Source organism: Megalobrama amblycephala, linkage group LG1 (genome assembly GCF_018812025.1).
Source record: "Megalobrama amblycephala isolate DHTTF-2021 linkage group LG1, ASM1881202v1, whole genome shotgun sequence".
NCBI lineage: Eukaryota > Metazoa > Chordata > Actinopteri > Cypriniformes > Xenocyprididae > Megalobrama > Megalobrama amblycephala.
This window is the reverse complement of record NC_063044.1, coordinates 4,494,045-4,511,378: the sequence shown is the minus strand read 5'-3', so window position 1 is coordinate 4,511,378 and position 17,334 is coordinate 4,494,045. Positions and strand designations below refer to the sequence as shown.

General features: G+C 43.7%; 1 protein-coding gene across 1 annotated transcript in view; it reads left to right on the top strand.

Annotated features, from left to right (window-relative positions):
* The first annotated feature begins 470 nt into the window (after positions 1–470).
* LOC125250461 overlaps positions 471–17,334 on the top strand; it is a 41,069-nt gene continuing 24,205 nt past the window's right edge. Inside the window, exons 1-6 of the mRNA XM_048163053.1 lie at positions 471–1,151; positions 13,248–13,343; positions 13,439–13,672; positions 13,807–13,966; positions 14,134–14,181; positions 14,428–14,950. Coding sequence (XP_048019010.1) covers positions 585–1,151; positions 13,248–13,343; positions 13,439–13,672; positions 13,807–13,966; positions 14,134–14,181; positions 14,428–14,950 — 1,628 coding nt within the window. The 5' untranslated portion in view covers positions 471–584. The remainder of the gene's footprint in view (positions 1,152–13,247; positions 13,344–13,438; positions 13,673–13,806; positions 13,967–14,133; positions 14,182–14,427; positions 14,951–17,334) is intronic.

Here is a 17,334-nt window from a genome sequence, read left to right as displayed (position 1 = left end):
TAATATGGATCCCTGGGGAAGAGAAATGAGCAGCCGATGACACAGATGAGCCAAAATTTACAGAGAATTTTAACCATTTTAAAACTTCCTTTCAATCTCCCACCGAGTTTAGGTTGGCAGATAAGGATATCATGGTCAACCATGTCATAAACAGAGCTAAGCTCTGAGAGCATTAATATACCATTATCTCCAACATCAGTTGTCATATAGATATGATTTCTGTATCCAGACTGAAACATCTCGTAAATAGAATTGAGATTTAGAAAAGCGTGTACTTGAAGTGAAACTAGAATTTTAAAAATCTAGAATTTTGAGTTTCTCATTTATAAATACCACATTTCTTGGTCATTCACTTGATCAGAACTCACAATTACAGTATATTTCACTTGAAAGGCACATAGATACAGTAGGAAAGTGTCTCTCCTTGAGCAGAAATGAGAAGCTGCTTTACAGACACGCCTGTTTTCCACACGTCACTCAAACACAGAAGCAGGAAACTATTTAAACTCCTCAGTTCAGAGAAACAGAAACTGAAGTTTTGTTGAGCTTTGTGTGTTTGTGTCTCTCTGTATTCATGCAGTAAAATGGCAGAAGCCAGAATTTCAGTGGATCAGTTCATATGTCCAGTGTGTCTGGATCTCCTGAAGGATCCAGTGACCACTTCCTGCGGACACAGTTACTGTAAGATCTGTATTACAGACTGCTGGGATCAGGAGGATGAGAAGAGAGTCTACAGCTGCCCTCAGTGCAGACAGACCTTCAGTCCAAGACCTGCTTTAGGTAAAAACACCATGCTGGCTGAAGTGGTGGAGAAACTGAAGAAGACTAAACTTCCTGCTGACTGTTACGCTGGAGCTGGAGACGTGCAGTGTGATGTCTGTCCTGGAAGAAAATACAAAGCTGTCAAGTCCTGTCTGCTGTGTCGGGAATCTTACTGTCAAACTCATTTTCATGAGGAATCTCACTCTCGTAAACCACACAAAGTGATTGATGCCACTGGACGACTGCAGGACATGATCTGCTGTAAACATGATAAAGAGCTAGAAATGTTCTGTATCACTGATCAAAGATGCATCTGTGTGCTGTGTAAGGAGTATGAACATAAAAACCACAACACTGTATCAACTGCAGCACAGAGGACAGAGAAACAGGTATGAACTGAGAGGAAGTGTTCACGCAGAAATAACAAATATTGATTAACAAATAAAACGAAATAATTGATCAACTCATGTATATGGAGCCCAAATCAAATATGGTGACATCAAAAACATCAAACTTCACTGGTGTTTGTGACATCATGATGTTTAATCATGCGACTTGAATATTCAAGAACCAATTAGGTTTGATGTTATTGAGGCATCACCATATGTATTGCTGATACATTCTTCAAAATATCTTGTAGACTGAAAGTCATACAGGTTTGGAATGGCATGAGTATTCATTTAAAACAACCCTAGTGAAAAAAAAGTATACTTTATTGTATTTTAAATATATTCCCTTTTTCTATAGTACACTGCAAATATACTAACAAAAAATGTACTATCATTAAATATATAAAAAGTATATTAGTATCATATTTTCACAATGCAACTTTTAACACACTTTAAAATAATTGTACTTTAGTATATTTTCTAAAAATATATTTTAGAAAAATATACTTGAAGTGTAAGTTCAGTTTATTTTTTAAAAGTGTATTTATTTGCACTTTATAAAAATATATTTGAAGTATATTTTAACAGTGTGCTGAAAATGATCATTGTAACAATGCACTAAAAGTACATTTAAAAAATGCATTATTTAATATCCTGAAGTTGTAGTGTATCTAATGTTAAATTTGAGTATATTTTTTAAGTTTACTTCTTCATCCTTGGAATTCATTATATTACTTGTGCTATTTATTTCAGTATGAATGCATTAGCCCATAAGCCCATTTAGTATATGCAGTGTAGCCTATAGAATTTCCAAATATGTGTAAATGTTTATTAAGTTTACACTGGCAGAATCATTTTACAATCGTACACACAAATCTATATTAAACAACACACCAGCAGCACAAGTAATGCGAAAAAATATGTTGAGTGGTTAAACTTATAGGAATTAAAATGTCTCTTCAACTTGGTCTGTGACCAATCAGATTTTGTTGCTCACTGCCTTCAGCCAATCAGAGCTGAATCGTCTGAATCCCCTCGCTCAGTCACTCTGGTGAAGTATAATGTCGCAATGTATAATTTATTTAATAAAACACTGAAAGCGCAATACATCGCTCAATCTTGGGGATTCTGACCAGTTCAATCAAGTGACATTGCAGCCTGACCGTGATGGCGACGACATCTAATGGCCTACGCGATCCTGAAAGAACCGGAGAAAAGTGCTGCTATTGGGAGGTGAGCTGTAGTTTACCAGTTAACAAACTTTATTTTCTTTAACAAACGGAGAGCGATATTTCGGCTTGATATCTCCTTTTTGAGTTTTTGTATGGTGTTTTATGGCACATGTTTGTATGCAGCACCAGAACATTCATATGATTGGTCAAATCGGCCCGTATTCTGTACGATATTAATTCATAAAGTGTTTTATGCTTGACTATGTACCGAAAACAATATCGACATGCCATTCTGATACAGTTCCCTGCTGCTAATCCTCATTTACTGTTCAAAAATAGTATTGGTTCAATGTAGGATTTAGACAGACTATTGTAAACGTGAAAAGAGTTGAACATGCTGTCTTATATCTTTGGTATATTCTGTCAACAGATGCTGTTCTTCATGAGTCTCTGCGGTCATCATTGTGCCATCAGACACAATGAGAAGCTCATCAGAACATGGAATATAATGTGTAATTTGTATTTGTGTATAGAGGGTCACCATGGTCCAATATTTTTTTTTTCTTTAATGAAAAACATGGTAAGTTTTGCTGAATCTATATTAAGTTTAAATAAAAACCATTGGATTTGTCAATTAAATATGTCTCTTCATTAGTGATGTTCTTATATTTTATTTAATTTAGTGGCCTTGAAAACAAATGCATTCAACTTTGGGAAAATGTGTTAAACGTACTCGGTTACTAACGTAACCTCGGTTCCCTGAGATACGGAACGAGTACTGCGTATGGGGAAAAGTCTCCCTTTTTCCCCATCACTGAAGCCTTTTTCAATAACGCAGTGTAACTGCACCGTCATTGGTTCACTCATAGACAAGTTGTTGAACCAATGGCGGCGCGGCATAGCTGTGCGGCCTATGGCGAGAAAGCGCGCGAACTTTCCCGCCGAAATGGGCGGGGTTAAGGGCTATATAAGCAGGCGTTTCGCCATAGGATTTCAGTGCCAATCGACTGAAGCGACGACTCTGAAGCCGCAGCCTCGTGGCACGGCAAGTAACGCAGTACTCGCTCCGTATCTCAGGGAACCGAGGTTACGTTAGTAACCGAGTACGTTCCCTTTCGATACTTCACTCGTACTGCGTATGGGGAACGAATTCAACCGCGCCGTGCCACGGCAGGGAACGACGTAACTTGTTCTGGACACCGAAAGGGGACCAAGAAAACAAGTATGAAAGCAAAGCCACCGTATCCCTTGTTACACTACAAGGAATGAATCCTGAAACGGTGTGACGCGGAACTCGCAAGAGGCCGCCCAATCACACTGAAAGCACCCAAGCTTGCAAGGTCGTGACGTCAAGATGATAAAACCTGACAAAAGTGGACAGTGAAGACCAGCCGGCCGCCTCACAGATGTCTTTAATGGAAACTCCGTTGGACCAAGCCCATGAGGAAGCCATTCCCCTGGTGGAATGGGCTTTAACTCCTATGGGGCATTCAGCGCCCAGAGAGGAGTAACACAGGTTAATGGCGTCGACTATCCAACGTGAGAGACGCTGTTTTGAGACCGGAGACCCTTTGGTGCGGCCACCAAAACAAACAAAGAGCTGATCCGACTGCCTGAAGGACTGTGATCGCTCCACATAGGTCCTCAATGCCCTGACAGGGCAGAGTAACTCTAGCTCTCGTTCATCCGTAGAGGGAGGAAGAGCAGAAAGCGAGATGACCTGTGCTCTAAACAGGGTTTAGAGCACCTTGGGAACGTAGCCATGCCTAGGTTTCAGAACGACCTTAGAGTCATTAGTCCCGAATTCGAGGCATGCAGGGCTTACAGAGAGGGCCTGCAAATCGCCAACTCGCTTAACCAATGCTAATGCAAGCAGCAGAGCGGTTTTCAGTGTGAGGGGCCTGAGGTCAGCTGAACGCAGCGGCTCAAAGGGTTTACCCTTGAGGGCCCTGAGGACCAGGGAAAGGTCCCAAGTGGGAACAGTGAGGGGACGAGGTGGATTTAATCGCCTAGAACCCCTTAAAAAACGGACCACCAGGCCGTTTCGACCTACTGACTGTCCAGCAATAGGCGCGTGAAACGCTGCGATGGCTGCTACGTACACTTTAAGTGTTGAAGGGGAGCGCCCCATATCTAAACGCGCTTGGAGGAAAGACAGTATGAAAGATATGTCACTCTCCACAGGGTCTATGTTGCGCGTGGAACACCAATCAACAAAGACCGACCATTTCTGGGCGTAGAGGTGTCTCGTGGACGGGGCTCTCGCCTGAGATATGGTATTTAGAACGTCCCGGGGGAGGTTAGCCGGCTCCCCTCGAGGGACCAGAGGTGTAGAGCCCAGAGCTCTGGCTGTGGGTGCCAAATTGTCCCGTTTGCCTGAGAAAGGAGATTCCGTCTCAGGGGAATCGGCCACGGGGCTCTCGTAGAGAGCTTGAACAGCTCTGAGGACCAAACTTGGCTCCTCCAGAGCGGGGCTACCAGAAGGACTCTGTGTTGGTCTTCCCTGATGCGCCTGATGACCTGGGGGATCAGTGCGATCGGGGGAAAAGCATAGAGGAGCGTTCTGGGCCATGTGTGGGCCAGAGCATCGACTTCCTTCGAGAAAAATGTTGGGCAGTGAGAGTTGTCTTCCGAGGCGAAGAGGTCTACCTCTGCTTTCCCGAAGAACTCCCAAATCATGAGAACCGTCTGGGGATGGAGCATCCACTCGTCTGAGGGGATGTTGCTCCGTGACAACATGTCCGCGCCCAGATTGGTCTTGCCAGGAATGTGAGTCGCTCTGAGCGACTGAAGTCTCGGCAGGGCCCATTCCAGGAGACGTTTTGCCAGAGCGCATAAGCGGCTGGACGAAAGACCGCCCTGGTGGTTTATGTACGACACCACTGTCAGGCTGTCTGATTGGACCAAGACATGGCGTCCTGTCAAGTGAGCCTGAAAGGATTGAAGGGCTTTCATCACTGCTAGCATCTCGAGGCAGTTGATGTGTAGATGGCTTTCCTCGTGACTCCACGAGCCGAAGGCCGGTCTGCCCTTGCACACAGCGCCCCAACCCGTGTTGGAGGCGTCTGTTGAGAGCACCGTCCGTCGTGAGACCGCCTGCAGGGGTACTCCAAGAATGAACCAAGCAGGGTTCAACCAAGGTTTCAGGGCTAGAAGACAGGCCTGATTGACCTTGAGACACAGGCGGCCGTGCCGCCAGGCGTTTGGAGGAACCCGAAACTTCAGCCAGTACTGTAGAGGCCGCATCCGAAGAAGGCCGAGCTGCAGCACCGGGGAGGCGGAAGCCATCAGCCCTAACAACCTCTGGAAAAGCTTCAGAGGGAGATAGGCTTTGTTCTTGACTGAGGCCGCGAGCTGCTGAATCGCCAGAGCGCGTTCCGGCGAGACTACTGCCGTCATACGGACTGAGTCGAATACTGCCCCCAGAAACAAAATTTGCTGGCTGGGGCATAGCGAGCTCTTGGCTAAGTTGACCCTGAGACCCAGACATTGTAAATGGCTGAGGAGCACGGATCTGTGGTGTTCCAGCTCGGCTCGCGAACGGGCTAGAATGAGCCAGTCGTCGAGATAATTTAGAACCCGGATTCCCATTTGTCTCAAAGGGGAGAGCGCCGCGTTCATGCACTTGGTGGAAGTGCAAGGAGCCAGAGACAGCCCGAAGGGCAGGACCGTATATTGGTATGCCACCCCCTCGAATGCGAATCTCAAGAATCGTCTGTGATGGGGGGCTATCTGGATGTGAAAATACGCATCCTTCAGGTCCAGCGAGCAGAACCAGTCCCCAGGGCAGATATGCGCGAGGATCTGCTTCAGCGTCAGCATTTTGAACTTCCGTCTCATGAGGGAGCGATTCAAAAGTCTGAGATCTAGGATGGGTCTGAGACCGCCATCCTTCTTGGGGACCAGAAAGTAGCGGCTGTAAAAGCCTGACTCGCTCTCTGCAGGGGAAACTATTTCTACAGCTCCCTTCCTTAGCAACGTCATAACTTCGGCTCAGAGGACGTGAGCGTCGTCCGCGTTCACCGAGGTTTGCAACACCCCGCCGAAGCGAGGGGGCCGTCGTGCAAATTGGAGCGAGTAGCCCTGAGTTATGATCCCCAGGATCCAGTCTGACACATCGGGGATGGCTTGCCAAGCCTCGGCCCGAGTGACGAGGGGTCGTATAACGTCGGATGACAGGCCGCCGGTGAGGGGGCCGTACACTGAGAGAGGTGGAAGAGGAAATTTGCTCTTTTTTTGATGAAGTAAAATAGTGTTCGCCGTGAAAACGGCGGTTTGTGTGGGCGCAACAGGTGTGGGCGGAGTTACAACATGAAGCATGTTTCCCACGCCCGGAATTAGACGAGGCGGAGGGGAAACTGCACGCAGGAGCTTTGGGGGTGGTCCGGTCGCAACAAGACAAACCCCCATCCTCTTCCTTTCTGATGAATCAGGACGTCTTCGGAGCCGCCGGGTCCAGCACAATCTTGGGCCGGGGTCCCTGCCGTCTCGGGAAGGAGGGGCGCTTCGCAGGGCGCGAGAGCTGGCGGTGCTCCTTTGGTGGCGCTGCCTGGGAGGCGGGTGGGGCTGGCTTGTTCTGCTGAGCCGGCGCAGTCCTGGGGCAGCTGGAAGCAGAAGCAGAGCTGGAGCGCTTGGGCAGGAAGTGCCTCATAGCCTGAGACGACTTCTGCGCCGCGGTGAAGCGCTCAGTAAAGCCATCCACTGCTGGCCCAAAGAGACCGGAGGGTGAGACCGGAGCGTCCAGAAAGGCCGTCTTGTCTAGGTCCTTGATCTCAGTTAAGTTGAGCCAAAGGTGGCGTTCCAAGACAACCAAGCTGGCCATTGAGCGGCCAATGGCTTGGGCCGTCGCCTTCGTGGCTCACAGGGCTAGGTCGGTGGCACTGCGGAGGTCCTTGAAGGCCGGTGCGTCTATGCCAGACTCGTCCAGTGAGCGGAGGAGTTTGGCCTGGAAGACCTGGAATATGGCCATTGTATGGAGCGCGGAGGCAGCTTGGCCCTCTGAGGTGTAAGCCCATCCAGCCAGGGTAGAGGTAGTCCGGCAGGGCTTGGAGGGAAGGGACCTCTTCGTTTTCCATCCTACAGCCACAGGAGGACAGAGGTGAGCTGCCACCGCTTCATCCAGGGGCGGCAAGTGCTCGTATCCCTTCTCTTCGCCGCCGTCGACAGCAGTGAGGGCAGAGCGATGAGTCGTGTGGAGGCGGGCGAAGTAGGGAGCGCGCCACGACTTCGTCAGCTCCTCGTGGACCTCTGGAAACAATGGAGCTGAATGCTGGCGAGGTGCTTGGCGGCGGCCTGGCAGAAACCATTCGTCCAGGCGGCTGCGTGATGGTTCCTCTGGAGGGGCCCACTCGAGGTCCAGCTCTTCCACGGCCCTGGACAGTATGCGGAAAAGCTCGGCATCCATGCCCTGGCTGTGCTCAATGGGCTCCAGAGGAGGTGGGGGAGCGGGATCCTCCGGCTCGCCAGCCCATCCTTCTGCTTCGGAGGCAGCAAGGGACATAGAGTCATCTGCTTCGTCGTCCGATCCTCCAAACGAGACGAGGTCACTTGCATCAGCAGAGGGACGCTGCTCGGGTCGGGAGAACAGGACGGGATAGTGTTCCCTTGGAGGAGAGGGCGAGGCACGCGGGGGCTGGGCCAGCGTGAGCTCGCTCAACTCCGGGCGCTGTATCGCTCTACCCCGCTGTCTCTTCCTAGCCGGCTCACGGGAGGAAGGAGACGGGAGGGCGCGAGCGGCGAGATCGCCCTCCGTGAAGAAGGCAACCCGCGAGCGCAGGGAACCGAGACTCATGCTCTCGCAGTGCGGGCATGAGGCTCCAGCAAGCGCGCCGTCAGCGTGGGACTTGCCCAGGCAAGCGACGCACTCGCTGTGTCCATCATCGTCGTGCAGAGGGGCTCTGCACGTGCCACACGAGTGGCGCGGCATTAGAAGAAACGCCACCGCCGTAATAACGGCGATTGGGGGGCTCTCTAGAGTGGCGAGGGCCGCGGAAGCTCTGTGGAGCGGTGAAAAGCTTTCAGAAGGCGCGCCGGATGGCGGCAGGAGACACGCTGGTGAAACGGCCGGAGCGGGAAGCGGGAGGCGGCGGCTCGAAGACGGCGCAGAAGGCTGCAGTCAGCGAGGGCGCCGGTGCTGTCTCAGACCGGCGAGTCCAGCTGAGTCCGCTGCAGGAGCCTCTTCTGACGGCGGCGAGAGCTTCTTCGAAGGCGGCGAGCTTCTTCGGCTTCATGCGGAGATCAGCGAGGAGAAGTAGAAGTCGTCGCTGAAGGAGAATGCACTGAAATCCTATGGCGAAACGCCTGCTTATACAGCCCTTAACCCCGCCCATTTTGGCGGGAAAGTTCGCGAGCTTTCTCGCCATAGGCCGCGCAGCTATGCCGCGCCGCTATGCCGCGCCGCCATTGGTTCAACAACTTGTCTATGAGTGAACCAATGACGGTGCAGTTACACTGCGTTATTGAAAAAGGCTTCAGTGACGGGGAAAAAGGGAGACTTTTCCCCATACGCAGTACGAGTGAAGTATCGAAAGGGAACTGTATTTAAATGGTAGCACAACTGTATTGTGTGAGATTATGTAATTCAAAGTACAGTAGTCAACATTTGAAGTGGATCAAAAAAGTTAGGACAACTTTGATTAAAGGTTTTGATCCGCTTCAAATGTTGACTATATTATACAAAGTAGAAGTAATAACAAAGTGTATAGTTATTGACTGCAAAGTGTGTAATGTTTAATATTTGGAATAAGCCAAAGGTACTGAGCATACAGTATATACTATAATATATTCAGTGTGTATTGTTTGTGTTTTCTGAAGACACTCGTAATTATTTTGTAATGTACTTAAATCACAAATAAAGTGTACTTATAACACAAAGTGTACTCATAACAGAAATAAAGTATACTTATAACACAAATAAAAGTATACTTATAATACAACGTATATTATAACAAAAAATATACTTTTAACACAAATGAAGTATACTTATAACACAAATTAAGTACACTTTAATATCACTAATCAAGCATGTAATTAGTCCCTACACAGACATATACTTAAAGTGTACTAAGTATACTTGAAGTTGTTTCAATTTAGTACACATAAGTATACTAAATATTCTTAAAGTTGTATTTTAATACTACTTAATTTCAACTTAAATATACTTAGTACAAAATTAGTTGTTTCAAAATAGCACACTTTAAATGAACTAATCATTAACACACTTGAAATATACTAATAATTACTCTTGCTGCAAGTATACTTAGTATACTTTTTTTTCACTAGGGAACACACTGATGAATAGAGGCCATCGAGGTAACTTAAATGTTCAGACGCTTTGCATCACATAAATACATTGTATTTTAAAGTATATTAAAATAGAAAACCATTATTTGGTTAGAGACTGTTATGATCACCGTCTGTTCCTGTCACGTTCCTGTTCACTCCGGACTCCATTTCCCATAATCCTCCCTTGCTTATCACCTGCACTCACTCCACAATCACTCCACACTGATCACCACACCCAACTGCAGCTCATTACCAGGACTATAAAGGACTTTCACACACACCACCTCACCGCGAAGTCTTGTTTACCTTGTGTCACAATTCCGAGCATTACTTTCCTGTCTGCCTGTTTGTTACTGAACCTGTTGTCTACCGTCTACGATCCTGTGCTGCCTGTCCTGACCCTTGCCTTGTCTGCTGTTCTGTGAATGATATCTGCCAGTCCTGACCATTGCCTGTATCCTGACTACGATCCTGCCTTTCCCTTGCTGTTCCTGTTTGTTCCCGTTTGACCCTGCCTGTATGACCACGCTCACTTTTAATAAAAGCTTTGCAATTGGATCCCTGCCTGAGTCTCCCATCGTTACAGAGACTTGGGACTTCTCTTAAAAATATAATAGTAATGCATCCAATTTTTTGACTGCTGTAATTTAGACTATAATATGCCTATACAAAATTTTCCTCATTTGATGTGCAATAATACGTGCATGCATGAGATCACAAAAATCATGTTTTTTTTTTTTTTTTTTTTTGTAAAGAGTGGACATTATATTTATGTTAATACTTTTAATAGCATGTTCACAGAGGGTTTTTTCACATAGCCTACCTGACTGAAAGGGTTCATCATGTGGGTCATTATGCAGGTCATTATGCGGGTCTTTGTCTTCTCAGGTGTGAATCACAGCATTATTCATGAAGATTCACGCCTTCACCCATACTGTGTTTCTTGACAAAAAGTGTCTTACAAAATTTTTGTAAGAGTAGGCAGGATAATTTTTACATAATTTTGAAGCAAAAACTCTAGTCTACAACCTCCAATACCCAGAAGTCTTGTGAACACATATATAATATTAGTTTTTTGGCATTATTTCAGTGACTTAAGTTTTTTGTTTTTTCAATTACCACGCATAAACATTATTCGGTAACGCTTTAGATTACAGCCCGGAAAGTACTGTGTAATTACAACAAATTTACAGTGCAACTTTCAATAATTATGTATGTATGTATGACATTGCGGGCCGTAAATTAAAGTGGAGCTTGTTACCCTCTTATTTCATGTAGTTACAGGGTAAATATGACATTACGGGCCGTAAATTAAAGTGGAGCTTGTTACCCTCTTATTTCATGTAGTTACAGGGTAATTAATAATAAATAAATAAATAAATAAATAAACAAACGCAAACAGTCATATCACTTGGAAAACTTTATTTGAAAAACAACTTATTTCAAAACAGATTTTGAAAGTTGCAACACTTCTTATTTGTTTCTCTTGCTTGGCTTCCTACTCCTCTTGTTCCTCTTTTTCTTTCTTTCCACTGATGAATCCCATGAATAAGAGGGAATCCCATTTGCTATTCTGTATTATAAGAAAATACAGTACACCCGGAAATGTGCTCACCGTTTACTCATCTTTTACCCTCATGCCATCTGAGATGTATATGACTTTCCTTCTTAAGATGAACACAAAAAAGATTTTAGGAAAAAAATAAATCATCTGGGAACGCTTTATAATGCAAGCTCACGTGTTCCTAAAAGTCGAAGCATCAAACAGCACATACAGCAATAACTACAGTAATCCATACGACCCCAATGGATGAATCGATGTCTTCTGAAGTGAAACGATACGTATTTGTAAGAAAAATACCAAATATTTGAATATTTTTAAAACTTTCGACCAACTGTCTCCTGCGCTTGCATGCGAGGGTTGAGAGTTCATGCTTGACGTAACTTGAAGCGTGACGTAAACGTGCCGAGATGCAGATGTTGGATGCCGTCAGTTTTTTTTTAAAATTATTATTTTTTAGTAATGCTCACAACAAAATACACAGAATAACAGATAATGAGAATGAGAGACAAACAAGACAGAATAACAGAGACGGCAGTTCTCGTGCGAGTTTCACATGAGTCTCCCGCGAGAACGTCATGAAAGCTTCACGTTGCTCATTAATATGCTTCGTCAAACGCAAAGTCGACTCTCATGCAGGCGCTGGTGACAGTTGGTCAGAAGCGAAAAGATGAATAGCCTAAACCATGAGAAAATTTCGGGATGTACTGTATTTTCTTATGATACAGAACAGCAATGAGATTCCTTCTTAAGATTCATCAGCTGAGAAACAAGAGCAGGAGGAAGCCAAGCGAGAAACAACAACAACCAAAAAACGGACAAAACTTGTTACTTTCTGTCAGGAAATGAAAAGTTGATTTAAAAAAAATGAATAATAAGTGTTGTAGACCTGTTTTTAATAAAGTTGTTTTTCAAATAAAGGTTTCGGAGTCAGTGATATTGTCACAGACACGTCAGGTTCCACCTCACTCCCTTACCCACGCACTCAATCACCAGCGTACTGATCACCGCCACCTGTTACTCATCAGCACTGCAATCACCGCCACTACAAAACCACCACACTCACACACACTCACTGTCCGGTCTCGTTTGCACTACTACTCATGTATGCTTACCTTAAGGACTCCCAACGACATACTTACCTGCTCCAGCGATCTCCTCCATCTCCTTCGTCTCCTGTTCTCCTCGTGTGCCTACCTGCCTGTGTGTGTGAGTGTCTCCGTCATCTCCCTTCATTGCAACTCTCCGCCAGCATCTGCAAGATAAATCAGGACAGTATTACACTCTCTTCATCTCACAAGAACTATATATCTACTTACCATCACCCAGTGCTCTGCTATTTGTGAAATAAACTTACCTGGATTGCTTTTACCTCTGCCTCCGTGTCTCTGTTGTAACAGATATCAGATTGTTTGCATTTTATTAATTACTTACCCTGTAACTACATGAAATAAGAGGGTAACAAGCTCCACTTTAATTTACGGCCCGTAATGTCATACTTACCCCTTAGTTATAAAATATTTACAGTACAAATAATTTGTTATTTTCCTGGTTGTTACCCCTTTATTCCCAATACTTTACATATTGTTCCCCTATACTTACACATACTTACTGTATAGTTACACTATAATTTATTGAAAGTTACGCTGTAAATTTGTTGTAATTACGCAGTACTTTCCAGCCTGTAATCTAAAGCGTTACCCATTAATCCTTCAAAAATACAAACATGTACATTCATGTTGCTCACATATTATGGTAGCCAAGTTCGTACTGAATACAGTGTAATGACACTTTTTCCATTAATATGTATATGAACAACTGAAAAAAGCACAAATGTCAGGCCATGTCAAAACTTCTCCAGGGCCCCAAAACAGCCTCAGACTCCAGAGGGTTAACACTGACACTTTCATTTTCATTTATAATCTCATTTCAGGAAGCTATGAATCTGTGGATTAAACCTGTAGTATAAACTTACAATGCTTGATCTTTAACCCTCCATCAGTTCAGGATTCATGTAACTTTCATTATTGTGTGATAGTAGTTTAATGTTTTATTACCTGTTATTGGTTTCCCCTCCAGAAACAGCTGAAGGAGACGCAAATGAAGATCCGTCAGATAATCCAGCAGAGACAGAAAGATCTTCAGCAGCTGAGAGAGGCTGTGGAGTCTCATAAGGTGAGTCTGGAGAAGAAGAGAAGTTTGAGACGTCTCAGTTTGACTCTGTCAGTCCTGCTGAAGTTACTGTGTGATTGTGATGTGTGTCCTAACAGCGCTCTGCACAGACAGCAGTGAAGGACAGTGAGAAGATCTTTACTGAGCTCATCCGCTCCATTGAGAGAAGCCGCTCTGAGGTCACACAGCTGATCAGAGATCAGGAAAAGGCTGCAGTGAGTCGAGCTGAAGGACGACTGGAGCGACTGGAGCAGGAGATCAATGATCTGAGGAGGAGAGACGCTGAGCTGGAGCAGCTTTCACACACACATGATCACATCCATTTCCTGCAGGTAACAGAGATCTAGAAGAACAGGATCATAGTGGAGTTGAGCAAGAGAAACATTTCATGAGAGCACAGATCTGATATGCCGATAGTGCAGGTTATTGTGTGGAGCTGGTGAGTTTTGATTTGTGTTTTCTGTAGAGTTTCCAGTCTCTCTCAGCACCTCCTAAATCTACAGACAAACCCGACGATCCCTTCAGATCTCTCTTCTCTTTTGATGGCATGAGAGAATCTGTCCGTCTGCTGAGAGACAAACTGGAGGATTTCTGCAAAGAGGAGATCAAGAAGATCTCTGACAGAGGTAAAGTCCTGTGCCTCTGTCACATATAAATAATGTATGATTCATCTGCCCCAGAAATGAGTCTTCCTTCATCTAACATCATACAACATATTAGAAATGTTTTAGAAATTAATGCATTTAATCTTGTCATTTCTCTTCACATTGTTCATGTCTGTTTATTTGCACAGTCACATTCACCAGCATAAATCCCAAAACCAGGAACGACTTCCTACAATGTAAGTCACTAAGAAAACAAGCAGAAGAACTCACTGAATGTGTTCATGTTCTTCTTGTAGCAGGTGAAAGAAATCATGATAGAAGAGTTTATAATTGATCATGTAAATGATGATTTGCACAGGATATCTGGTCAGCTGTACTGAGACACTGAATATATACTGAACACTGAGCCATGAAGAGTGCAGATACATTAAAAGATCAGACAGATTCATAATTCCTGATTCTGATGTGTTTCTCTCCTTCAGATTCCCATCAGCTCACTCTGGATCTGAACACAGTGAATAAACACCTCTATCTGTCTGAGAAGATCAGAACGATTAGTGGCACTGACATAGAGCAGCCGTATCCTGATCATCCAGACAGATTTGATCAGTGGTGGCAGGTGTTGTGTAGAGAGAGTGTGTGGGGACGCTGTTACTGGGAGATTGAGTGGAGTGGGGTTTATGGTGTGTTTATATCAGTGTCATATAAGAGCATCAGCAGGAAGGGAGAGGGTAATGAGGGTTTGTTTGGAGGTAATAATCAGTCCTGGAGTTTGTACTGCTCTTCCTACAGTTATTCATTCATGCACAATAAGATACAGACTGTTCTCCCTGTAGCGCCCATCAGTCGTAGAATAGGAGTGTATGTGGATCACAGTGCAGGAACTCTGTCCTTCTACAGCGTCTCTGACACAATGAGCCTTATCCACACAGTCCAGACCACATTCACTCAGCTGCTCTACCCTGGGTGTATGGTTTGTGTTGGATCATCGGTGAAACTGTGTTGATGTATCAGAGTCCCTCCAGGATTTCGTGGGGCTTTTTCTGATTTTTTGCAGCTTAAATTTACTGATTTTATGGCAGCTTTTCTTAAAATTTGCAGCATTTCTTGTGTTGTGCAGTGAAAATATACCCCAACACTTTTCTAACATTTTTATTACTTTTCTGATTTGCAATTTATAAAGAGAAACAAAAAGAGAAACTTAACTGCTGTCCTCTACCCTATAAAGCCTACTGTTTCATATTTAATACATGAATTTCTAAGTACTCTAAATGATCAACATGTACAAAACTTTGCTGAACAATATTTACTACATGAGCAAAATCATTACAATTAGAAAAGTCATGTTAAAATGTATGTATCAAATAATGATAAAACAGGCTTTTGAAGAATGTTTATTTGTTTGTCTCTCGATTATCATTATGGCCCCTTAGATGAAATAAATTGAAGATAAAATACATTAAATCTCTGAAGATCTCAGCAGAGGAGGATTAATTAAACAACTCCACAAACAGCAGTACCTGCTTCACTTATTACTAACCAGATTGACTTTATTTCTGTCAGATGTCTACAGCAGTTCTTATTGAGAATTAACAGAGCTTTAGATGTTAATGCTTTGCTTGTCATAAAAACAATTCCACCATCATGGTGGTCAGTGTTTGCTTTAGTTGGGCTCTTCACCCTTTAATGTTTTTCAAATGATTTGCTTTTAAGCAATTGCAGTAGTTTTTCACAACAAACACTTTTGCATTCCTGAATCAAAACATTGAAAGAGCAGTTCAGCTTATATTTTCTTCTTTTAAAACAATGGAATGAACACAAAGTGGTTTCTCTCTCTCTCTCTCTCTCTCTCTCTCTTTCAGTTTATTAAAGGAGATTCAGCTATTAAAGAACTGCTTAAAAAATAGCTCCATTAAACAAATGCCACCATAATACTTCAATGATGAAGATGAACAACAGTTGCTGTTCAAGCTTAGACATGAACACTTATCATACAAACCTCAACAGTGGTGACAATAATTATTCATACTGCAGTGCATGATGGGAGTTTTGTACTATGATATGATACTCAGCATGCATTGCAGTGTGAAGTGTTTTGTTGATTATCACCATTGCTGAGATTCATATGCTGATTCTTGATGTCTGTGTGTGTAAATAGCATGTATAGTTCAAAATCTTTTATGCACTACACGGTTTTAAAATCATTCCTGATAACTCTTTGCTGTGACACTGTTCTCATGCTGTAGCATGGAAGTAAAGTAATGCCATATGTTTTTGAAATAAAACGCTTTTTGAACTGCATAACTTGAAAAAAAAATATGCATTGCATTAACCGTGCTTGTATTTTAATGCATTGTATTTTTAGGGCTTGCATTTTTATGGTTGCATATTTAAGCTGTGAATATTTCAATTGAAAAACATTTCACACACATTTTCACTTTTAAAAATTCAATAATTTACATTCACCTTTCAGATTTCACTTCCAAAATATTTACTCTGTTTAAAAATATTACCTATAATATTCAGCAGGCAATTTTCTGTCCATTTTATTTTGCGTCCAAAAATTCTGTGGTTCAAATTTCAACATTTCACATCCGGGAACTGCAGGAAAAGCACTATCTCCATCTGCTGTTAGTCGACCTCACCAGCAGGTGGTGCAAGCATGTGTTGATGAAGAGCAGAGCAACAGATAAAGACATTCATTTCATTCATTAAAACAGATTTACATTAACGGAGCAAGAGGTAAGTGTATGTGTGATGATTATCAGGGACAGTATATAAGCAGAAGCTGATAAAGACACAAAAGTTGTGTTTACATTTAAATCAATGTCTTCACTGTTACTTTCCCTGTGTAGCTTACATGTAAGCAGCTTTCTCTACAGTGAACGAGATTGTAACGTTATTCTCTGATGCTGATGAACAGTTCAAACGATAAATCTGAGGTAGACGTAACTTTCATTATATTGTGGCTGTGCTGCAGTATGCAGGATTCCCCTGCCGTCAGGACATAAAAGGTGTGCATCATACCTGAAACCTACATGAACACTTTACAGTTGGTTTTATGACTGTAAGCCATTCTCTTTATATGCTATTTAAATGTCATATGTAACTGACGGTGCCTAAATTTGCAAGTATCGACCATCCAATGTCAAGCCAACTTTATGCCAGTATTTCACTGGGAAACGATTAGCAACAAACTTTGCACATTACGTCCATATTCCGAGTCAACCTGCTTGCCTGTAGCCTATAGCTACATCCTTAATAAGGTGCGAGTAGTGTTGTCATGGTACCAAAATTCCAGTAGTTGGTACCAATACCATTAAAAATGTACGGTTCTCGGTACCAATTTCGGTACCACACCAGACAAAGCGAAGCTAAAAATTACCGGT